This window comes from Rhincodon typus, chromosome 16 (genome assembly GCF_021869965.1).
Source record: "Rhincodon typus isolate 14 chromosome 16, sRhiTyp1.1, whole genome shotgun sequence".
NCBI lineage: Eukaryota > Metazoa > Chordata > Chondrichthyes > Orectolobiformes > Rhincodontidae > Rhincodon > Rhincodon typus.
In genome coordinates this window covers 30,785,207-30,810,690 of record NC_063347.1, presented here as the reverse complement: position 1 = coordinate 30,810,690, position 25,484 = coordinate 30,785,207, and the positions used below count along the sequence as shown (strand labels likewise).

The 25,484-nt window shown below is 39.1% G+C and overlaps 2 protein-coding genes across 5 annotated transcripts in view; one reads left to right on the top strand and one right to left on the bottom strand.

Annotated features, from left to right (window-relative positions):
• The window catches only part of LOC109920851 (peroxisomal acyl-coenzyme A oxidase 2), a 38,262-nt gene extending 25,764 nt beyond the window's left edge, over positions 1 to 12,498 (top strand). Inside the window, 5 exon segments of the mRNA XM_048606729.1 lie at positions 2,868 to 3,029; positions 5,057 to 5,162; positions 6,441 to 6,658; positions 7,395 to 7,527; positions 10,508 to 12,498. Coding sequence (XP_048462686.1) covers positions 2,868 to 3,029; positions 5,057 to 5,162; positions 6,441 to 6,658; positions 7,395 to 7,527; positions 10,508 to 10,570 — 682 coding nt within the window. The 3' untranslated portion in view covers positions 10,571 to 12,498.
• A 1,116-nt stretch (positions 12,499 to 13,614) lies between these two features.
• kctd6a (potassium channel tetramerization domain containing 6a) lies at positions 13,615 to 25,430 on the bottom strand. 4 transcript variants are annotated; one of them, XM_020520917.2, is made up of 3 exons: positions 24,394 to 24,506; positions 19,166 to 19,410; positions 13,615 to 14,601 (listed from the first exon to the last, which is right to left on the bottom strand). In XM_020520917.2, exon 3 carries the CDS (start codon positions 14,599 to 14,601, stop codon positions 13,915 to 13,917), a length of 687 nt encoding a protein of 228 aa, XP_020376506.1. In that variant the 5' UTR covers positions 19,166 to 19,410; positions 24,394 to 24,506; the 3' UTR covers positions 13,615 to 13,914. The 4 variants fall into 4 exon arrangements, with proteins under 4 accessions (XP_020376506.1, XP_048462105.1, XP_020376505.1 ...); XM_048606148.1 differs by lacking the exon at positions 19,166 to 19,410 and having other exon boundaries at positions 24,394 to 25,430; XM_020520916.2 differs by lacking the exons at positions 19,166 to 19,410; positions 24,394 to 24,506 and adding an exon at positions 18,377 to 18,498.
• Positions 25,431 to 25,484: the final 54 nt, after the last annotated feature.

The window sequence follows — 25,484 nt, the reverse complement described above, 5'->3', positions numbered from 1 at the left end:
CTGCTGCTAGCTTCTGCGTCGGGCTAGCATTCAGGACTTCCCAGGACTTGATGTGCAATCTCGGTAATAATCCAAGCTCCAAATTACCTCTGTTGAGACCGCTACCTCAGACCAGCTCCTGGAGCAGTGCCTACAGTCCAACTTCAGCCTTTGACTTAACTTGCAACTTCAGACAGAATTAAACTTTTGAATCTGGTTTACCCCCCACAGAAATTAAAAGAAATTATAGGAAATGATAGACTTCCCAAATTGCTGTCCGATGATGCTCATTTGCTGCTAGTGTAAATATTTATGATGAAAGCAATTTCATTATTAAACTATAATATTCATGTTGCTTTTGGTAGTGTAGCATTCTTTTTTTTTAAACTTTAAAGTAGATGAGGAATTTGTACAGCTTTATAAAATGAAATACATAAAATGGAATTTGCATGATACCTGTTTAAACAGCTTAGCTTTGCAATGAAGATGGTTTACTATCGAAAATCTCGGTGCAGTTGTTAAATCATTTGTTAAATTTTGCTTGCATTCCAATGTTGAGCCATAAATAAATTGCCGTGCAGTCGTAACAGAGACCTGGACACCCAAATCAACTTTAGAACTGTATTGAACAGTGACTGATTACAAGTAAGCACATGCATCAGCTATGTTTACAAGTAAGATATCCAGGGGGACTAAGAGTTCCTCCTATCTATGATAATGTAATGTTGAGTGCCAAATGATGCACAAGTCTGTTCCTATAATTTATATCTTAAAACACACCCACTTTGGTCATAATATGATTTTGATCACAACACTACACGTGGTATCCTTTTTTGTCTAAACCTTGACAAACCAGCAGTCCACTTCTGCATTTCAAATGGCTGTTCTTGGTGTAAAATTAATGTGTCTTGCTGCATTTCTTCTGATTTTATCCAGTCTGTGTTTTGCAACCAAAACCACTGTTTTAATCCCCACTGCTCTATTTTCCTCCTCTAGGCATATTACAAGGTTTGTAGTTAATCACACGTGCCAACTACTTTATGGTACTCTTTAGCTGTGCTGGGTTGTCAGCTTAGTATGTTTTACACTTTTTCCTGGGAAGTGTTGCTGAACAAAGCGACATTGGAGTGCAGGTTCATAGTTCCTTGAAAGTGGAGTTGCAGGTAGATAGGATAGTGAAGATCTTCGGAAGTGAAAGAAGAACTTTATTTCTGCAGGTTGGGGCTTTTTGATGATGAGGACAGATGGGTGTATAGCCAAGTGTGGTTCAGCGCACTGGGTAACAGCAGTGCTGTTACTTGAATATTTAATATATTTTACTATAGATTTTTGGGCGCATACACACTTACGAAGAATGACACAAAGAAGCTACAGGGAGATGCTGAATAGGCTGGAGTAATTTTTCCAGACCATCAAGAGCTGAGGGGTGACCTTAAAGAAGTTTATAAAATCATGAGGGGCATGGTCAATGCATTGAGTATAGGAGTTGGGAAGTCATGTTGCAGCTGCACAGCACATTGGTTAGGCCAGTATTGGGATACTGCTTGCAATTCTGGTCTCCTGATATAGGAAGGATGTTGTTAAACTAGAAAGGGTTCAGAAAAGATTTACAAGGATGTTGCTGGGGTTGGAGGGTTTGAGCTATAGGGAGAGGCTGAATAGACTGGAGCTATTTTCCCTAGAGTTTTGGAGGCTGAGGGGTGAGGTTTATAAGATCATGAGGGGCATGGATAGGGTAAATAGACAAGGTCTTTTCCCCGAGATGGTGGAGTCCAAAACTAGAGGGTATAAGTTTAAGGTGAGAGTGAGAAGATTTGAAAGTGATCTGAGGGCTAAACTTTTCACACAGAGGGTGGTGCGTGTATGGAATGAGCTGCCAGAGGAAGTGCTGGAGGCTGGTACAATTACAACATTTAAAAAGGCATCTGGATGGGTATATGAATAGGAAGGGTTTAGAGGGATATGGGCCAAATGCTGGCAAATGGGACATGGTTTATTTAGGATATTTGGTCGGCATGGACGAGTTAGACCAAAGGGTCTGTTTCCATGCTGTACAGCTCAATGACTCTATGGTGGTAGGGCAGGCATTTACATTGACAGCTTGACAGAGCAATGCTGAGTAAGGGTCAGGAGCATCCATACAGGCTGAATGAGCATGTTTTTAGTAGTTCATTACTTTGTAGTATTTTGAATGCATAGAATTAAGTTATATGTCAGCCAAAGAATGAGTGGAGGCAATGACCTGGTGATATTATCACTGGACTATTAATCCAGAGATGCAGTTAATGTTCTCAGACCTGGGTTTAAATCCTGCCATGACAAATGATGGAATTTGAATTCAATAAAAACAATCTGGAATTAAGAGTCTAACAACCATGAATCCATTGTCAGTTGTTGGAAAAACCCGTGTGGTTCAGTAATGTCCTTTAGGGAAGGAAACTGTCATACTTACCTGGTCTGGCCCTAGTGACTCCAGACCCAGAGCAATGTGTCTGACACTTAACTGCCCTCTGGGCAATTAGGGATGGGCAATAAATGCTGGCCTAGCCAGTGATACCTTCATCCCATGAATGAATAAGAAAAAAACTTGGAGGCTAGAAGAAGATACAGAGGAATTGCAAAAAGGTATATATTTTAAAAACTTAATTTGATACCAAACTAAAATATACTAGAAAGGGAAAAGTTCTACAATGAAACAGTTTAATAAATTAGTAACTTGTGAAATCTGGACCAAATAGCGTCTGTGTCAATAGTCCTGTAGCTAAATTCAGTTTCATGTAGTCATTGGGTAAGGCTCACTGCAGCCAGTCTGGCCTTAGGAAATTACCCCTGCTATTAGTTTGCATTTTAGCATGCTGGAACTGATGCAATTTTTCTTCCTTGTTTAGGTTTCTAATCAAGTGCCTTAACAAAATAGAATGTGGCGAGCCTTTGCCCCAGTCTCTCTCTTACCTATATGAACCGATCACTCATCATTGTTGTGCAAAGGAAAAAAGCGATTTCCTCAAGCCATTCCTTTATATAGAGTTGTACAAGCACAGGGCACACAGGTCAGTAACATTACTCTTTTGTGGGATCGAAATTTATCAATGACATGGACCCAGAATGAGCAGAAGATGTTAGAACAAACTTTCTAAAAGGAATTTTGGATCATTGTATGTCTATTAAAACTGACTCAGCAAGCATTCAAAGGAAAAGAAATCCCCCAAATGTAAATGCAAGTAACATTCACACCATTGCAAGTACAAGGCAATAACCATCGCCAACAAGAGCTAATCCAACCATCTCCCCTTGAGTTCCTGGCTAGCAACCAGAAGGCATAGTCTTTTGTCAATTGATATAGAAACCCATTTGGGATCCTTTAGTGTAGAAATCTGCTATCCTTACCTTGTCTGGCCTACATGTGACTCCACACTGTCAACAATGCAGTTGACTCTTAACTGCGTTCTGAAATAGCTAAGCATGTTACACGCTTCAAGGCCAAATAGGAATGGGCAATAAATTTTGACCTAACCAGTGACGTGCACATTCCATGAACAGATTTTAAAAAAAGTTTCCCTGGAGCCTAATCCAAAGGAAATAAATGAGCTTCACGTTTACTTCTGGTCAAGTTAGCTATAAAATTTTAGATGTATTATAACAAAATAAAGTGATGACTCATTTGGCAAGACTGCATTAATTGAATCTTCCTGTGGAGTAAGTCACAATCAACACCTGATTTAGTCCTATATGACAGTACTTAGGACCTGAAAAACAATCTTGCGTGGCATGTTAGGCCATTGATAGCACAAACAGTAGTTGAAAACACAAACAGATTGATAGATGTGATATTCAACAAAAATAGTATCATTGTGCTGTCCTCCATGTGGATTGTGTGAAGCTTCAGGACAATTTGAAAAGTGAATCAGTTAGAATGGGAAGCGAGAAGACCAAGCTGCATCAAGGGGTAATGAATTTAGTGCACTATTCTCTGCTGGAATTGGAAGAAAAACAAAATAGTGGTTGTGATTGGACAGTGATTTAACAGAGCTAATCCACTTTAATGGAACACAGGATGGTGAAAGCGCATACACAATATTGAGGGTCAGTGATGGCAGTTTGCTAATGAACCATTCCATTATGGAGTGACCTAGTCAAAGTGGCTTCTAAGATTTACAAATCTAATTCAACACAAAATCACTTGTTTCTAACTGTCATAATCGAAATGTGATTCACTTGAAGTGTCTATGATCTACATGATACTTTTGTTATGACAAAATTAACAAAACTGCCACCCTGGAGAAAACAGATTACATCTTATCAAATTCAAGAAACTAGAAGGCAGCAAAGTTTGCAAAGCAACTAAACAATTTCCAAAAGTTCTTGCATGATATTTTCCATTGAGTGAAACTTTACTGATTAAATAGAACATAAACAAAAGGTTTGATGTACTCTAGTGGATTTTTTATTACAATTCTCCGAGTGCAAGGAGAAATCGTCATGATTTTCCATTAAATTAAAATAGAAAACCTTCCTAAACTTGATGAATGGCATTGAACTAGCCAGGATCTAGCCTGATGATATCAGGCAGTGAAGTTAGACTTTGTGCAGGAAGTAGCTGATGAATGCAAAGGAATAATCATAGTCAACAGAATAATAAATCATATTGCCAGTACAAGCTTGAAGTAGTAATGTTGAAATAGTACAGTGCTCCATTCAGGCCATTACGTGCACAATGCATTTATTTTTAATTACCAGGACATGACTTCTAAATTTATCCTGAGTGGTGATATAAACAGCCTGCATAGGGGTGATATCTGAGCTGTGGATACAATAGTGAGGCCATCACCTGTTAGTATACTAGGACACGTTTTACCATAAATAGTAATGTAATTGGAATTTAATATTCATTAATCAAAAACAAAATAATACTAAATGTCAATATGGTGTAATTTTGTAGTGAAGAATAATCTTTTTCTTGTAATGATACTATACACTCAACAATGTACTTTAAGTAATATTTCAATTAAGACCCATTTTGAATCTGACTAACTGTCTTTTAAGCTTACTCATGCATGTATTGTTCTATTTCCTTCAGACTGATAAAGGATGCTGGGATCAAGTTGCAGTCTCTCCTTCAGTCTGGGGTTGAGCAACATGTTGCCTGGAATAGCACTTCTGTACAGCTTGCAAGGGCTGCTGTTGTAAGATTATCGTTTATACGTTCTCATTTCCTTGGTCAAAAAGTAAACATTGATTAAATATTAATCCATAATTATCTTGCAGTTACATTTTCTCCGAATCACCATTCTTCCTTGCATTGATGCTGGGATAACAAACCACAAATTGGAATAGCTTTACCTGTACGCTCAAATCACAAATTGATTCCACCCTGAGAGAGCAAAATGACTTCAAAAAGTCATATTGGGATATGAGGGAGATAATCATAAATAAATAAAGCCTTGATATGTTCAGCCAAAGAAAAAGTACATTTAGATTTCATGCAAGGGATAGAGTCCCACTTGATGACAGAGTGTGAGGATGTTCCATAAACTGAAGAATTGATGTGTGAAATTTCAACCCCAGACTACAGGGCTACTTTCGCATTAGAGAGACAGATGACTGGATGTGGTTTAACCTGAGGCTAGGGGAGAGGTTGAGAAGGAGAATCCTTCATGGTAACTTCAACTACTTATGTATGAATGATTTACTTCCTGATAACATAGATTATTTCAGTGTAAACTACAAATGTCCACAGCAACATATCATGTCATCAAGCTCTATTGTTTTCCATCTTCAAATTTCACAAGTATCTTCTCATGTTCGTTTAATAATTTGCATTAATTTTACATTGGTATGTGGAGGCATTGAGAAAAAACATGTAGGTTGAAACATGAAAATTATTTCAATTAATCTAACTTGTCTGGTGTAAGATCTGTCTCCATAGATCATTTTCATGTTTTTTGCCTTTGCCAAACATTCTGCAGTAAAGTCCTGCCGTTTCTGAAATTGCTTGGCCTATCCGTGACCAGATGTATATTTCAAATCGATATGCAGCACTTAACTTTTGATTCACTTAATGTCTTAGATTATGTTAAACAAAAGAAAATTTCCTGATGTAAAAATATGCACTGCATTTAATGGTTTGATTTTCATTTGTTTATTAGAATACCAGCTTCTTAACTGGATCTTTTAGCTTTTGTCTAGTAAAGTTTTTTTTTTAAACAAATCCCTGAGAACTATGCAATAGTGAAAGAGTTAATTGGGATAGAATTAGTTTACACAACGTATTGTATTGGTAATACGCTATTTCTGCTGTCCCCACTGACTCCATTATGTAATAAATCAAATATAATCATAACACTGATTCATTTTGTTCCAAACTTCAGTCAATACTTTTAGTAGGAAACCTTTGTTGAGAGAAGGTTTATATTCCATTGTTGTGTTTGGGGTTCCATTTATTTTGTGTTTTGACTTTCCAGGCTCACTGCCATTACATTGTTGTGAAGAACTTTGTTGAGACACTGGATGGATTAAAGTTTGAGCCTGAAATCCAGCAAGTGATCAAAATGTTGTGTGATCTTTACGCATTGATTGGCATACTGGACAATGCTGGGGATTTCCTATATGATGGCTATCTGACTGGAAAGCAATTAGACTTGATGACTGCCTGTCAACTGCATCTTCTATCCCTTGTCCGGTAAAGTGACTGCTTTGTATATGTTCCACTTAAATGAGAAAAAAAAACGTATAGATCAAATGTATTTTGCAGTCTTCAGTTTGTAATCAATCAGGTGAAACAAAAAACTGCCGATTGTTGGAAAGTGGATTTCATTACTATCATAAACTCCATTTAGTTACTTGCTTTTGAATGCAAGGTTGACCAGATTTACCTTTCAAAACAATATGCAGTGCTTACCATTTGCATCTCTTCGTGTCTTAGATCATGCTGAACAAGTTGGTGTTTGTAATTTGGTTCATGTCTAGCTGGGACTATAGGTACTGCAGTCATAGACCCAGTACTGATGTAAATAGGGCCAGTGATTTAGTTCTGATAGATGTTTTGATGCAAAAATATGAAACATTGGTTTCTGTTATAAAATCAGTTCAATTTATGAGTTGGAAATTTCAAGAAAGCCTACTTGAAAACTGTTCAATCCAAAGCCCAAATTAGTTCAAATCTTATTAGTTATCTATTGTAACGTTTCTTGAAAAGCCAAAGGTTTTAACTGCAGTTGAGTACTATTGTATACAACTGAAAGTGATGAATTCATCTCCAAGGACACATCTTAAAACCAGAAAAGCAAAATGTCAGCAAGCTGATTTCGGCAAGTAAGTTGTTAATTTTTGTTTTGTATTACAATGAATAACAGCACTTCCATTAATATTTATATGAATATATAGAAACATATTTTTAAATGAAAAATTGTTTTCAGGAAAGAGGCTGTCTCGATAGCTGATGCATTTGATTATCCTGACGAACAGCTGAATTCTGCGATTGGTACTTATGACGGCCTTGCTTACCAACGCCTTTTCGAATGGGCTCAGAAAGCCCCCACAAATGCAAAGGTATCCTGAGCTTCATTAATTGGAAACACTACATGTACAAGTAGTTATTCAGTGACGTTGCATGGAAGATTTCTTTTGTGCACAAATGTTTTATGTCATGACTCACTGAAATAGTCTGAAAATCGGCCCCACTATTCCTGGGGTTGTCACAAAAGTTAAAGTTCTTTTAAACGTACACAATGATTCCTTCAATTTACCGGTCTTCTAGTCCCAGTTTTCTATACTTAACAAGAATTACCAGGTATTACAAGTAATTGAAATCTAACTACAGGTAAACAATTATAAATAGCATGGTCTTCTGAGGTTTGTACAGGGCAACCACCCAGGTTAAAGGGAATGTTGGTTACAAACCATTGCCATATAACACTAGTAATTAAAACTGTAATCCCTTTACAAACCCCTTTTATATGCGCACATGCAGGTAACCAAACAGGGAAAATAGAAAAGTAGTTCAGTAGCCTGTGTTCTCAATATCTGTTAAGTTGGTCCTTTCAGAAGGTTTCTTTTCTATCTTCCATTTCTAAATGCTTCCACTAGTTTTCAAGAGGCAGAGTAGCTGGTTCACTTAAAAATGTTTCTTGACATATCATTTAAATGTCACAACTTACAGCAACAGCAGAAGGAAAAATAAACTGGTTTTCTTCAGAATAAAGTGGGTTTTGACAGCAGACAACAGAGAAAAACCTCCTGAGCTGGCGGAGATCTGATCACTTCTCTGGATCTCGTTTCCAGCCTTAAGCTGTTCAGTTACCTGAAAACCATTCACACAGGGAAAAGGCATTGTGGTCACCAGTCCATAGACCAATTAACTTCTTGTTGCCAAGTAAAGTTCTATCTGAGTACAACGATGCAGGCCATTAGTGTCAGGTTTTCAAAACATGCTGCAATCCTTGTAAAATACTGGCTTTAAAGCCGTTCTTTCTCATTTCAGGCCACAATTTATAAAAACACTGAAATAAAAGGATAGTCTTTAAACTTCGTTAGAACACACCCACAATTCTGCTATAAACAAAGAAATCTGCTTTTTTTGCCAATCTGTCCCCACAATATTTGGCCTAACCAATGACACCCAAATCCTATGAAAGAATAATAAAACAAAAATTGTCCTTTAATTTTCTGCGTTCAATATTATTGGGGTTATTAACAATAATTGTCAAAGACTGTTAGCTATAACAAAAACTAACTTTATTATAACCTATTTACAGTTATAAGCACATTTCCTTATACTAGCTTCTTTCCATGTTACTTTCTCTTATAATCATGAACTCGGAGAATCCGTGTCACTTCCCCTTTCGAGATCAAAGATTATTAGTTAATCCTTTTTAGGTCGTAGTCCAATAAATAGGCCATGGACTTGCTCGCCGAGCCAGTCTGTTTGATTGCAGATGTTTCATCAACCTTCTAGGTAACCACATCAGTGCACCTCTGGTGAAGCATTGGTGTTCTGTCCCGCTTGTTATTTATATGCCTCAGTTTGCTGGGGTGGTTGGCATCACTGTTTTTTCAGTGGTTTGTATATCGGGTCCAGTTCAATGTGTTTGTTGATGGAGTTCCAGTTGGAATACCAGGCCTCCAGGAATTTCCTGGCATGTCTCTGTTTGGCCTGTGCTATTATGGACGTGTTGTCCCAGTCCAATTTATGATCTTCTTTGTCCGTGTGTATTGAGACCAGTGAGAACTGGTCATGACTCTTGGTGGCTAATTAGTGTTCGTGTATCCTTATTGTCAGTTTTCTTCCAATTTGGCCTGTGTAATGTGAGAAACAAATATGATGTACAAACCACTGAAAAACAGAAGTGGAAGTGATCCCACCATCCCAGCAAACTGAAGCATATAAATAACAAGCGGGACAGAACACCAACGCTTCACCAGAGGCGCACTGATGATGTCACCAAGAAGGGTGACGAAACGTCTGCAAACAAACACACTGGCTTGGCGAGCAAATCTTCTCAAACTTTCAATAAATAGGCCGTCCCTGAGTTGCAAACAAATTCCATTCTTGACACTTTGTAAGTATAAAATAGCTATTGATAAGTACAGGAAATGTTTGTACATCAGATCTTTACAATTATACCCCATATGGGATCCCATTTGTAAGTACGGGCGTTTGTAAATTGGGAACCCCCTGCACATCATTATACTACAGCTTCTGCTTGTACAAAATTGAAAGTACCAGTTGGTGCAGTTACTGGAGGAGGGAACTTTCTATCTGGTAATTGGTAAATGTCATTTGGTTTGTTCACTACAAATATTGATGCAAAAAAGTGAAATCAATAACTAATATTCAATTCAGTTATTGAGTACAATTGTTAACTTTCCATTTCACTCTTTTCCCCCTCCTCTACCGAGAATCAAATTGGCCTTGAGCCAGATGTGAGGTAAATTCTGTTTTAAAATTTACATTTGTCTTTTCCGAGTAGTGATATTTGCTTTCTTTCCCAGAAATGACATTCAGGTACATATTTCTTGCATTTTTGGTAGCCTAAGCATCCAATTTGTGCTGCGGACTCAAGTAATGATATCGTGCAATATTGTAAGGTGGATCAATAAGTTTGAAATCACACCAGCTAGTTCATTTCCTTATCTCCATTAACCTCATCAAGACATCCATTTGATCCCAGATTGGACACCATCCTTGCAATACTGTACATGTTGATTTGTATTTTTGGAGTGAATGAAAAAGAAAGAACTTGAATCCACATAGTGTCTCATGCTTGAATGTCTTAAATATGTTTATTAATTATTTTACAGCCTATTAATTATTTTAAAAGTAGTCTCTGTTGTTTAATAGGCATATGCAGAAGCCAATAGGCACAGCAAGTCCTATGAACAGCAAATAAATACCTAGACTGTTTTGATTGTGTTTAAGGGCTAGACTCTGGCTCAAACATTGGCAAACCTCCCCAACTCCTCACTGAGAGTTTTGTAGGATTGGTCGTATCTGCTGGGCAATGTTTATATGTCTCATCTTTTTTTAAAGAAAAAAGTGCCTCAAACAGTGCACTACTCCCTCAGTACTCCACTGTGTCAGGCTAGTCTGTAAGCCCAAGTCTTCTGAATCAATCGGATTACCACTGACATGAGAATAACAGGGAAAACATTTACAGTGCTATTGGGAGAAGAAAAACTGGTGAGTGAAACTAACTGGATAACTCTTTATAGATCAGGCCCATTGGCCTGAATGACCTTTTTCTGTATCATTCCATAATTCAATAAGGTGAACCTCATCTTGTGACAGTGGTTAACTGTTCTGCTGCTAATGAAACAACATTTTCTGGAGTTTCGTTTCCAACATCCCTTTCCTTCTGTAATTATCTTGCATTCTTGTCAGCTAGAGCTGATTACACTTTCACAGAGATAAGTGAATTAAGCAATGAATAAGGTTGAATAGTACATAGGATCAGTTAGAATGCATTGATTGTAATTTGTCTAACTTAGACAAGGGAGAGTTGTGGAGCTTGGAAAGCAGACCCTGCGGTCCAACTCATCCATGCCAACCAAGTTTCCCAAGAATTGAGTATAGATTGGATGGAGGTGTTCAGAATCATGGGGTGACTTGACAGCGTGGATAGAGACAAACTGTTCCCATTGATGAAAAGATTGAGAACCAGAGGACACAAATTTAAGGTGTAAGACAAAAGATGCAACCATAACGTGAGGAAAGATTATGATACACTTGGAGTGGTTAGAATCCGGAATGCTGTACCCAAGTATAGAGGCAAATCCATCCAAAACTTTGCTTCCTAAAGAGAACTTCATAAAGATTTGCTGAGTGGTTCCAGGAAGGTGGAGATGATACGACTAGCTAAGTTGTTCTTGCATGCTCGACTACTGAATAGTGGCCTCCCATGTAGTAACCATTGTTTCAGGATTCAAAAGGTTGTTGCAAAAAGAATAACAATTGCCAATCTCTAGTTATATCTTCCATCAGTTAACACCTGATGTGATTTGCCAATCCAGAACTATCTCAGTAAGAGAATCATGAGGACACAGTCCACAATTTTTCAATTTCACGTGAGACAAACATGAGATGTTAGAATTCACTCTCATGGCTCAAAGTATGTTAAGCTTTGCTGGTTCATAATGTGCTTTCATTCGTGCATTTATTGAAAATGTTTATTAGTGGTTAAGAATGGTATTGCCAATCTAGAAAGTGTTCAGTTATGAGAACAGATCTTCACAAATGCAGTAAAAGTTATTTAATACTGTAAATTGGTTTCAGATTTTGATCTTGTTCTTTAGGCTATGTATTGGAAATAAATAGCATTAGTTATGAAATTTCATTGAAATGCAGGGATATTGTTTCAAAGATAGAGCAGGTTTTTTTTTACATTTACTGTTGTCAACATTTGAAAGTAAATAGATTACTAGATTTTTGTTTCCACAGGTTAATCCTGCATATGAGAAATATCTGAAGCCTCGCTTTCGATTAGCACAGTCCAAGCTGTAACTTTCTGGCTTTGTTTTGCTGCTGATTTTAATGGTCAAGGCCATGTTAACAGCATGGAACGTAAATTTCTAGAGTGATTACAAATGGCCACCGTGGCTCTTGACAGGCAGGTTCATTCACAAATATAATGCAAACATCAGTAGTTGAACTAAGGTTCGATTGATTTCTAATGAATATCTACTTGTTTTCAGAGTAACTGAATATTCTAACTCAGTGTCTGATCTATTATACCAATAATTTCAGAAGGTTCAGGATTTGAATGCATTCCCTTTTATTCTGCTTGCAACTATTATTAAACATTTTCTGTATCCATCAACCTGATCAGATTTCATTTAATGTACCGTATGTTAACTATTAAATAAACCAGAGATAATGCTGTTTCATTACCAACAATTTTTCTGAGAACCAAATAATGTAACATTTAAGTTGTGTGGTCTCCTTTCTCCTACTTCCCCACCAAACTCACACCTGCAAGTTTATGCTGGTCGTGTAAGTATATGAAAACTTTCAGGGTGGAAATATAGAACTCAAGATCTCCAATGGATTTAACTCAGTAAAATTTCACTTCAGTTCAAGTTCTGTCAGATTCCTGATCAAAATCTCCAGCTAACACATGGAAAGCAAATTTCTTGCACGTGACACTACTTGGGCTACAGACTCCAAATTCAAAACAGCACGTCCTAAAATTAAATACACAGTACACCGGTTCAGTTTGGCGATCTTAATTCAGTAACAAAGGCAAAGTAATTTTTAAATTATTTGGTTACTGTAGAGAATTAAAATGTTACCTCAACACTATACTTGAAAGAATATTGCTACTCACAACACATTTTGAGAGTCCCATTCAGTTCCCAATACCCAAACTTATAAAATAAATTAGTTTGAGTAATGCTGCTTCAGCTACACAATGATTTTAAAGTAATAAATGGCAGTTTACAGTAGATCATGCTCAGCAAAATTTCTGGTGGTACTAAAATATATATTCAACATCTGTGTGTTAAACTATGGTTGTAATCCAAAAGATATGTTTACATAAATGTAATATACGTAACATTATAGTATGTAGAATACACTGCAAAGCAAGTATATTATATCAGATGAACTGGTGCAAAAGTTCCCAATTATTGTGCTTGCTTTTAAATAAAACTAGCTAGTCTCCGCTATTACAGTGTGGGGTAAGTACGCAAGACTCACTGTTTCAAAGGTTTAGCAGAACAATGCAAAGAAAATGAAGTAAACATTTCTCCATTTGGTTGTTGCAGAAATATCAGCTCTAAACATTGCTTACTAGTTTCTGTTGAATTTTTGTACACATTTACCACTTTAAAAAGCTGAAAAGTTTTTTTTTTAAACAAAAACAAAGTAGCAAGGGTTTATCAGATCAGCAGTAATCTCGTTGAATGGCAAAACAGGTTATTGGGCTGAATGACCTACTTCTTGTAGATCTTAAGTTTTGCGTTGAAGTGCTCAAATGCAAAAAATTGATTTTGCAAAGGACAAAGTTACACTTGCATAGGTGTATCATGGAAATTCCCAGATTTTAAAAATCAGCTCATGTTATTTTCATTTGAATATACTTTGTTAGGCAGAAATTTCACATACCAAAATCTTTACTTAAGAGATGTACAAAGACAATATTTTGATCTTTTCAATTTATTTCATCAGTATATGGAGAGAACAGGGAAAAGCTACAATTTCATGTATTTGCTTGAGGAAATACAAATCTAGAACATACTGTTAATAGAACATTAAAGGAATATACATCGTACATTTAATACCTTCTTTCAACAGCATCATTTGGTTACAATATGCATAGGAATACTTTGCTATTGTACAAAAAGTAACTTTTCAATAGAAGAATTGAAGAACATGGTTACCTGGATATTCAATTACATTGTGCCATAACTATTCATTATAAAATTTACCACTAAGGATGGTCAGTCTTCAGTTTTTCGTGCCAGCCTACAAAAGGTCCAGTTGTGTTCCACTGTGTTCTCGTTGGCTCTCTCACTCATGTGATGTACCCTTGTCATTCTGATGGTAAAGCCTTGCTTTGCAATGTACTCCATCAGATGAACACGAAGAGACACCTCCTGATGATAATCGCAGGGTCCAAACGTGAAAGACACTTGGAAGTCTCTGGTATCCATCATGTGTTTATTCCATTTTGTGAAATGGTTTGAAATACCCTCCAGCAGCGAATGAACTTTAGTAGTGACAGTCAGTTGTGTGATTATAACAGCTACTGGATTTGAATATTTGGAAAGTTTGCGCGTACTAGACAGTTCCACCACTTCCTCAAAGGTATCTAATGGGTACAGGGGCTTGGGATCATTCAGACAGTGAATCAAAGGCTCTATCTGATAAAAGTCAGCCTCTTTTCTCAGGAGGTCGATTTCTTTAAAGCCATGAGGTAGTGTCAAAGCTGCAGTCCTTAAAAAATTCAAGATGTATCTGAAGAGAGGTCCATCTCTATCAATGAAGTAGTTTCCTTGAGAGTCTTTGGCAGTGGGGAAGTCACCCCTAAACATGACTCCTAACATGGAGTCTGGGTATCTGGTTAGTGTGGATATTGATGTTGAATATAAGTGTCCGCCTACATTAAGGGTGACAGGATCAGCCATCTGTAATAAGAAAAGTAAAGTTAGGCCATGAATTGTTATAACAAACTACTTTGTCCATATTACTGTAGTCAGACATATCACCCAATTTATGTAAAACCTTTTCAATCTCCAAATGATATTTTTTAGAAGAATAAAAATCTCATGACATTTTAGGTTAAAAACAATATGCAAACCAACATTCCAAGTTCATGTAATTTTGAAACTCAGTGACTGTTAAGGCACCAAATTCAAATTAAGAAATTCATTTTCTAGATTCCAAACACTGAATAAAATTTTGTAGGTTTTTCTTTTCTGCAAAGTTCAAATATTGCTGCTGCATAAGTATATTCTTTAGGCAATATACATATAATTTTTTGACTGAGAGAGACATCAAGGAGCCCTAGCATAACCAGGATCAACGGGAATCAGGCAAAACTTCCTACTAATTGTAGTCCTACCTAACACTAAAGGAAAATTAGGGTGGTGCATGTGATCAGCAATCTCTGCAGGAGTTTCTCGTTCCCCATTCTATCCATTTACTAATGAAATCCATCTTTGGCTGCTTCAATGACCTTCCCTGCATCGTAATGTTACGTGGCAATGTGCAGTGATGATTGCACAATGTCAAACAGAATTACAACTCCTCAGACACTACAGCAGACCATGTCAAATGGAGCAAGACCTGGATAATATCCAGACTAGGGTTGACAAATGGCAAATAAGATTCATGCCAAGCAAGTGCCAGATAAAGTCCACCTCCAGCAAGAGAGAACGTATCCATTTCCCCATGACATTCAATGACATTAGCATAACTGAATCCCCCACTATCAACATTCTAGGGGTTACTACTGACCATAAATTGAATTGGACTAGCCACATCAATACTGAGTCTACAAGAATAGGTCAGAGATCAAGGGTTGAAGATGAGTAACTCACCTCCAGACTCAAGTCTGTCCAGCATCTACAAGGCACAAGTTAGGAATGTGATAGATCCACTTCTCGGATGTGCACTGCTCCAAAACTCCAAAAGTTTGAAACCAGAGAATAAAGCAGCCTAATTGATTGGCACCATATCAACAAACCCACTCTCTTCAGGTCTTTTCAGCACCTTCCAAACCCTTGACCATTTCCATGTAGAAGGACAACAGCAGAAGATACTAAGCCTAACCACCATCTGCAATTTCTTCTCCAAGCCATTCATCATCCTGACTTGGAAATATATTACTGGTCCTAGTGTCACTGGGTCAAAATGCTGAAACACCCTCCCTAATGGCATCGCGGGTGCCCCCATCCAACACCAAATAAATTGCAAACACACTAAAGCTTGGAGCAGCTGCTGCCAAGACACAGTGGGGAAAAACCACCATAGAGTCATAGAGATAAACAGCACGTAAACAGAACCTTCTTCGGTTCAACTCATCCATGCTGACCAGTTATCCTAAATAGTTTTAGTCCCAATTGTCAGCATTTGGCCCATATCCTTCTAATCCCCCCACATTCATATACCCATCCAGATATTTTTTAAATGTTGCAATTGTACCAACCTCCACCACTTCATCTGGCAGCTCATTCCATACACGCACTACCCTCTGCGTGAAAAAGCTACCCTTTAGATCCCTTTTATAGCTTGCCCCTCTCACCTTAAACCTATACACTGTACTTTTCAACATTCCCACCCCAGGGAAAAGACCTTACCTATTTACCCTATCCATGCCCCTCATTATTTTATAAACCTCTATATGGTCACCACTCAGCCTCTTACGCTCCTGGGAAAATAGCCCCATTCTATTCAGCCACTCCCTAAAGCTCATACCCTCTAACCCTGGAAACATCCTTGTAAAGATTTAAGGACCTGAGGGGCAGCTTCTTCACGCAGAGAGTGGTGCATATATAGAGTGGGCTGCCAGAGAAAGTGATTGAGGCAGGTACAATAGCAACATTTAAAAAACATTTGGGTAGGTATATGGATGGGAAGGGTTTAGAGGGATAAGGATAGTTAGAGGGAATTGGAACTAGCTGAGTGGGCACCATGGTCAGCATGGACCAGTTTGGGCCAAAGGGCCTGTTTCCATGCTGTATTAATCTATGACTCTATGACCTCCCAACTCCTATACTTGATGCATTGACCAATAAAGTCAAGCATACCAAATGCCTTCTTCACTATCCTATGTACCTGCGAATCCAGTTTCAAGGAACTGTGAACCTGCACTCCAAGGTCTCTTTGTTCAGCAAAACTCCCCAGGACCTTAGCATTAAGTGTATAAATCCTGCCTTTACAAAATGCAGCATCTCACATTTATCTAAATTAATAGATAAATGAATTAATCTGCCACTCCGCAGCCCATTGATCAGATGGGCCAATATCCCATTGTAGCGTGAGGTAACCTTCTTCACTGTCCACTACACCGCAAATTTTCGTATCATCTGCAAACTTACTAACCATCCTCCTATGTTCACATCCAAATCATTTATACAAATGACAAAAAGCAGTAGACCCAACACCGACCCTTGTGGCAGAATGGCACAGGCCTCCAGTCTGAAAAGCAACCCTCCACCATCACCTCTGTCTTCTATGTTTGAGCGAGTTCTGTATCCAAATAGCTAGTTCTCCCTGTATTCCGTGTAATCTAACCGCTAACCAGTCCACCATGAGGAATTGTGTTGAACACCTTACTGAAGTCCATATAGACCACATCCACCACTCTGCCCTCATCAATCCCTAAGGTCTTTCTGCCAAAGTACAACGGGGGGGCTTCCTTTTAATTATTGGACCCTCCTGATGCCTCAGATGAATGCCTATAGATTAATTTTAAGTATAGAGAAAGCCAAACTGAAATGTTTCCTCTCTGTAAGTAAGGTCAGTATAGATCTGAATGACTTTATTAACTGTGTATGCACATAAAGATTTCTTTTTATGAATAAAGCATATTTTTGCAATAAAAATGTTATCAGTTAGTATTTGATACATGTAAATAGTCCCTAGCCTAAGTAAGAAGAAATGCTTTTAGATTAGTTGTAAGTTGAGAAAGTCAAACTCCAATGTTTGTTTTCTTCTCCGTATGAAAAGATTGTGTAGCTCTGAAATGCTTTATTAATTATGTACATAAATATTCTTTTCTATGAATATATTTTTGCTAAAAAAAACTGCAGTGGTTCAAGAAGGCAACTCACCACCACCTCAAAGGCAGCGAGGGATGAACAATAATCGATGGCCAAGCCAGGGATGCCAAACTCCCGTAAATGAATAAAGGAATAAGTGTACCGCCTATTTAATTTTTCACTGTCAACGTTGTTATACCTTCTATCTGCTTAACTAATATATATTAAGATGACCACAGGATGCAAAAACAATATGTTCAAGTGAACTCGTTAAAATGAATCACGAACCCTTTCCCTCATGTTAATTCATCTTCAGACGAGACGCCTAAAGACGGTAGTGGATGCAATTAAATCGAAGCCACCAATGAAAGACGATAGAAAACTAATCATGCTTTTGCCAAAAAAAAAGCTGTTTAGTTCAGGGTGGATTGAATTATACTCAAATGTCTGCGATATGAAGCCAGTCTGTGATTCCCTCCGCTTCTCCGGACACACACACAAACGTGAGGCTGAGCGGCCGCAGCTCCACTGGACCGACGGGTCGGGCAAGGAGCCGCCTGTCCGGCCGCCACGCAGCAGCTCCATCCCGTAACCGAGCCCCCGGCTGCTGCGGCTCAGACGCACTCGCCAGTGAGACTAACAGCAGGCGCCCTGGCACCCATCCATGCTTGTTCTCATCGGCCAACCCGGTTCTTACCGCTTGGCCCCAGTCTCCATTATCCATTCGCTCCGAGCTCTTTGATCAAAGCTCAGCTTTCTCCGCGCAGCCAGCGCCGTCTCCGCGCATGCGTGCGCTGACGTGCAGACAGTGGGCATGCGTACTAGCTGCCATCATGGCGTGCCACTTTGAACTGGACACTGCCATCTTTGATCAAGGAAGTACGGTTTTTGATCAAAATGAGGACTTGCTCATAAACGGAGCTGCGGAGACTTCAAGAGGGAAATCCAGATACTCAAGGGATTTTCAAGTTTTTTAAACATATTCTTGACATTAATGTTTAAATACTGCCTCGAAAAAGTACTCAAGTGACTCAGAAGCCAATTATTAAAGCATTATTCAGACCAGTGTAGACCTCGGCTAATATTAAGATAAATAAAGGTAATTCGCCTCAAGAAAACCTTTGGAAACTGACTGAAAATCTGGCCTTTGCACAAGTAATAATGGTAGTAAATGGCATCCGTTCTGGACAAACTGCAACAATATCGTTTCGTTATCCAGACAATTAACATAAAAATTATAATTAACCTCGCTACATTGTAATAATCCTTAAGTGAATGGCTGCGCCTCAAAACACATTGAGAAGTCTGCAGCACTGATTGAAAAAACGGCTATTTACATTTGACAATAACGTTTTCTAAAATCTTTGCATTTATACTCGCCCAAGCTAAAACAAAATAATCTAAACATTTTGCAATTATAATAAGTTACAAAAAGAACAGATGAATGACTATAATGAATGTTTCTAAGTATAAATATTGTCATTACCGTTATTCTATAGTTGTCTGCTATCAAACAGCGAGCAATGTGTACAGTATATCAGCTTCGTGCAATGAAACAGATGGTTTTCTGATGAAGGGTCTAGGCCCGAAACGTCAGCCTTCCTGCTCCTATGATGCTGCTTGGCCTGCTGTGTTCATCCAGTTCTACACCTTGTTATCTCTATTTCCTCCTCCCTGTTGCTTTGGCAATCCACTCATCAAAACGAGCAACCAACTCAAATGCTTCTAAACCTGAATAAATTATACAATATTATTTCCTATAGTGTCAAACCCAAGTATGTAATTTATGAGCAATTTAAAATGTTAGGAAATCCAACATGAAAGGTATTTGTAAATTATGATTTGAATAAGTTTGAATATATTATTCGTGAAAGTCTGCTTCCATACATGTTTATAATTTGTTTGCTTTTTTTATTCACTAATGGGATGCATAAGTTGCTGGCAATGCCAGTATTTATTGCCCATCCTAACTGCCCTCAAGAAGGTTGTAGTGAGCTGCCTTCATGAACCACTGCAATCCATTTGCTGCAGTTAGACCCACAATGTCGTTATGGAGGACATTCCAGGATTTAGACCCACCAACACTGAAGGAACAGCAATATATTTCTAAGTCAGGACTGAGAGAGGTTTTCAGAGAACTTGCAGGTGGTGGTATTCTTATGTATCTGCTCCCCTTGTCCTTCTTAACAATAGTGGTCTTGGGATTGGAAGGTGCTGTCTAAGGGGCTTTGGTGAATTTCTATGTGCATTTTATAGATGATACACACTGACACTACTGAGCATCAGTAGGAAGTGGAGTTGAAGAGTGAATTTTGTGGATACAATGCCAATCAAGCGGGCTGCTTTGTCCTGGATGGTGTTAAGCTTCTTGAGTGTTGTTGGAGCTGTACCTATCTAAGCAAATGGGGAGTAATTCATTACACTCCTAATTTGTGCCTTAAAGATGGTGAAAGGGATTTGAGGAGTTGGAAGGTGAGTTACTCACTGCAAGATTCTTAGCCTCTAAACTGCTTTTGTAATCATTGTATTCATATGGCTAGACCAGTTTAGTTTCTGGTCAAAGCTTTTAGTCAATTCACATCTTTATGTCCCAAGCATTTAGTTTACTTTCTGTAAAATGGTAATAAAAAAGGAAACATAATCATTTCTAATTTTGCTTCCTGATTTGCTGGGTGACAGTATGAGAAATGTGATTAAACTGGATAAGCAGCCAATGACATTTGTGTTGCTGAAAACCTAGCAATCCCTGAGATTCAAATTAATGTTGGGGAAGTACAAATTCACAGGACAAAGACAGCTAAATCTTTATGAGTAGCTTTCTTCGATGTCAACAGCGACTGCCATGACTTCACTGTTGACTGTAAATTCTGAGCCAGTTATTTCTCTGTGTCAATCCAATTGCATCCTTACCTCATTTATTTGATTGTACCTCAACTTTCATGTCAAGGGGATACAAGGTTATGGAACTACCCAAATAATTTAATCCTTTAAATCCTCTAATTCCTTCAGTGCTTCCAAGGACAATACACATTTCCTGAAGTTCAGGGCCGAAACTATTTTATCTCCAATTGTTTTGGTACTCGTGTGAAACGTGCTACATTCCTCCTTTGCTGTGTCACTAGTATTTTGTCCTTCTCCTTCGCTGTAACAGATATTGAGTGAAATCTTGTAGAGATAATGGGGTCTAAGTTGCCAGCAGGAAATGCTCATCAATTTTTAATAGTCTACCATATACTGTAACACTCAGGCACTTGATAGGTCAGAGACAGATCTTCTACTGGGATCTGCACTGGAGCATCCATTTCAACCACTGAGAGATGCCAGCCAATTAGAGGTTAGCAGCTCTTTTCAATGGCATTATGATTAAGGAGGAAGTAGCTGCTGCCAGTACGACACTCTCACAAGGCTGCCTCATAGGGTCATAGAGACGTACAGCACAGAAACAGACTCTTCGGTCCAACTCATCCATGCCGACCAGATATCCTAAATAAATCTCGTCCCATTTCCCAGCATTTGGCCCATATCCCTCTAAAACCCTCCTACCCATCCAGATGCCTTTTTAAGTGTTGTAATTATACTAGCCTCCACCACTTCCTTTGGCAGCTCATTCCATACATGCACCACCTTCTGCATGAAGAAGCTACCCCTTAGGTCCCTTTCATATCTTATCCTTCTTACCTTAAACCTATGCTCTCCAGTTTTGGGCTCTCCTATTGTGCGAAAAAGACCTTGGCTATTTACCCTATTCATGCCCCTCATGATTTTATAAATCTCTATAAAGTCACCCCTCAGCTTCCAAAGCTCCAGGGAAAATAGTTAGAAGCCTATTCAGCCTCTCCCTATAGCTCAAACGCTCCAACCCTGGCACATCCTTGTAAATCTTTTCTGAACTCTTTAACAACATCTTTGCTATAGCAGGGAGACCAAATTAAACACAATAGTCCAAAAGTGGCCTAACTCATGTCCTGTACAGCACAACATGACATCCCAGCGCCTCTGCTTAATGCACTGACGAAAACAGGCAAATGTACCAAACACCTTCTCACTACCCTGTCCCAACTGTGACTCCACCTTCGAGGAACTATGAACCTGCACCGCAAAGTTTCTTTGTTTCATCCTATGATATTGTTACTGATTCCATTCCAGAGGTGAACGATAGGAAAATGAATTGGCAGCAAGGGCTGGGGATGATTCTTGATGGGTTCTTCTTAAGTCAGGTCTAATAAAGGGTCACCTCTCCAAGACCAATTCCTCCCTATCTCACACCATCCCAGCAGCTTGCCAACAACTACAAATGGTGATGAAGGCTCCAACGGGCCTCTCACCATGCTTCTGTATTCATTATAGAGAATACAAAAACATTCCTGTAGTAGCTGTGAATCAGGATGTGGAAGGAAGAGAGGAATTTACAAAAGTAGCCACCAAGGAAGCAGTATTGAGCATGATGGAGCTGTAAACTAACAAGTCCCCTCATCCTGCCAGATTTCATCTCAGTCTTGAAAGAAGAGGCTAATGACATAGTAGATGCATTGGTGTAAATTTTCCAAAATTCACTAGATTCTGGAAAGGCTTCAACAGGTTGGAAATTACCAAATATAACCCCAATATTCCAGCAAGGAGGAAGGCAATGAAACAGGAAACTGTATGCCAGTTAGTTAGACATCTGTCGTGGGGATTGATCATTTAGGAAATTATAGATGGACATTTATAAAACGTCAAGGTACCTGAGAAGAGTCAGTGTAGTGTTGTGAAAGGGAAATCATGTTTAACCAATTTATTGGAGTTCTTTGAAGGAATAACTTGTGCTGTGGCTAAGGGGCAGTCCATTGCTGTACTATAATTGGATTTTGGGAAGGCATTTGACAAGGCACCACATAGAAGGTTATTCTGTAAATTAAAAACACATGGTGTAGGGGCAACATGCAAGGAAGAACTGAAGATTAGTTAGCTCACAAAAATTCAGAATAGGCTAAAATGGATTTTTTTCCTGATTTGCAGGATGCAACGACTGGAGTACTGCAGTGGTCAGCGATGGAGCTTCAATGTTTTACAATTTTCATCAATTACTTAAGTGGGGGAAACAAAGAAATGGTAGCTAATTTTTTGTTTGTTGTGAAGACGACATCAGGAGGTTGCAGACCAATATAAGTAGGTTGCAGACCAATATAAATAGGTTGAGTGGCAGACTTAGGTTAGGTTAACTCAACCTAACTTAATGGTTAAGTCTGGCAGACGGAGAACAATCTGTCAAATTTTTCACCTTCGTAGTATTAGGAATATATATTATTCTTTCAGTACTATGTGAAAGATGAGAAGATAAGAAACAATTTGGACATTTCCTAGATTGAAAAGGGTACTCTATAGTCTCACAAAGAATGAATTCAACAACTTAATATGTGCTGTAAGCCACCTGATGTTTACAGAAAATAAATTTTTACAGAAGCCAAGCAAAGAATTCAAGGAGAAAATAATTTGGTTTATGACCATAGATTACACAAAAATATGGTTTTGAAAGAAAATCACACAGGGGGGCTTCTATACTAATAATTGTCATCGCAGCCCTTTCTGGACTTCGTTTTCTATTTTACACTCTCAATGATCAGTAAGCAGCAAATTTCTCTCCTGACATCATTTTCTAGGTAAAGCTTGCTGGAAACCTGATAAAGTTCCCAAAGATAAGTATTTCTTACTACCATGTAAAGCCTGAAAGCTGGGCTGTGACCGCTTTCCAAAGACTCTGGTAAGGTTGATTGCAATCATTTTCCATCCACTGTCAGCAATTTGATTTCATCAACAGAAAACCTAGCTGACTACGAAGTCATCATATTCTATGTGTTTTCAACACTTGGCCAATAGTGGTGCTTTTGTCCCTTTTGCGTTTAGTTAAAGCATCATCTCTGCAGAGACTGTTGTCTTTTTGTGTTGAGTGAGAATTTTTGTGTTTGGAATCAATCTAATTCTGGATCACTGCTTAGCTGTTAACCTGTGTTTGCCACTTATTTGTAAGCCAAAGATTTATGTAATAAGAAATACATTATTTTGAGTTCATCAAAGAACCTGGTGTAGCTGTTTTATTCTGGATAATATTACAAAAGAGAAGCAATTGACCATACGGATGACTGAATCATAATCATGAACATTTATACTAATGGTGTGATTCGTGGAGGAGTGGGGTTAAATTGCTGGCAATTTCCTCCTGGGACAGTCAGAATGAAGTATGAATAAAATGGATATTACCTAAACAGAGAACAACCGCAAAATTCCAAAGTGCAGAAAGATCTAGGTGTTCTAGCGCATGAGTCCTAAAAAGTTAGTATCCAGGTATAGCAGATAACTAAGAAAACTAATGGAATACAATCTTACAACAAGAAAAATTATCATAAAGTAAGGATGTTATACTTCAGTTATACAGCACATTGGTGAGTTCACAATTCAAATACTGTGTGCAGTTTTGGTCTCTTTATTTAAGGAAGGATGTAAATGCATTGGAGTGATTCAGACTCAGTTTACTAGAATGATACCTGGAACAAGCAGATGTCTAACGAAAATAGGTTGGGCGGGACGGTTTTTATCAGAGTTCAAAAGTGCATGAAGTGACTTGATTGAAGTATACAACTACCGAACAGTCCTGGGGCAAGCTGGATGTGGAAATTAAAGCCTGACTATTAGGAAACACTATTTCCAATCCAGACCAGATTAAAATTACCCACTTACCCTTATAAGTAATTTGTGCTGATGATTCCTGAAGGTGGTGGCTCCTGTTACGAACCTGTCAAATCCATGAACAAAGTGAAATGGCATGAAAACCACGCAGCGATCAGTGTGCCATGTTCTGAGATTTAGATGTCCAGCCACTTTGACAACTTCTTTAAAACTGTAAGTAATAACTGGGGTTGAGTGCCAACTGGGTGAGGGAAGTAAGATGCCAGAATAGTGGGATGCCATCTGGGTAGGATGGCAGGTGGGTAGGGTACCAGATAAGTGAATGAGTGAGTGTTTTGGGTCGGGGCCTGTCGATTCCGGCGTTTGGTGGTTCATGGCTCACGCAGGCAGGAAAGGAGCTGCTCGGTTCCGGAGGTCAGGGTAACTGGTGTGGGTGGATCGGATCCGGGGAAGCGGAGGGGTGGGGGTAAGGCCAAGGGGAAGTCGGTTCCGTTCGGGTCGGGAAACGTCATTAGATCAGTCAGACAGAGAGGGTGGTCAGTTCTGGGAGACTTCAGGCTGTTAGCTGGTGTCAGTTCGGGTTGGGGGCTTAATTGTTGGTGTGGTCTGGAAATGAGGCGTCAAGTCTAGAGGCCTTCTGTCCGATGGTGTGGGAGAGTGTCGGTTCCAGGCCCGGGAGGGGGTCGGTGTGGGGTTGGTTGTGAAACTGGCCGGAGTTAGGGGGTCATGTGGTTCTGAAGGCCTGTCAGGTACAGCAAGGGAAGGAATGATGGAGCTAGTGTCCAGGAGAGAGCGGGAAACGGTCACGTATGACAGGTGAGATAACAAGGTGTAGAGCTGGATGAACACAGCAGGCCAAGCAGCATCATTGGAGCAGGAACGCTGACGTTTCAGGCCTAGACCGTTCTGAAAAAAATGACAGGTGAATGGTGGTGGGTGGACGACCTAAACAGGGGGAGGGGGTTGTGGGGGAGGGGGTGTAGAGGGGGATTGTGGTGGGGGTGGGGTTTGTAGGGGACTTGTGGGGGGGGCAGGGGGTAAGGGGGGGTGGGGGGGGCGGGGTTGGGGGAGGGGGGGGGGGGGGGGGTGGAGGGGGGGGTGGGTGGGGGGGGTGATGGGGGCGGAGTTTGTAGGGGGATTTT

Excerpts from the sequence above, each read along its gene's own strand:
- kctd6a (XM_048606148.1), bottom strand. The coding sequence starts at position 24,717 with ATGAACCACCAAACGCCGGAATCGACAGGCCCCGACCCAAAACACTCA. Across the intron at positions 14,602-24,393 it reads AGCACAAATTACTTATAAGG|ATGGCTGATCCTGTCACCCT; the intron begins GTAAGTGGGTAA and ends TTCTTATTACAG.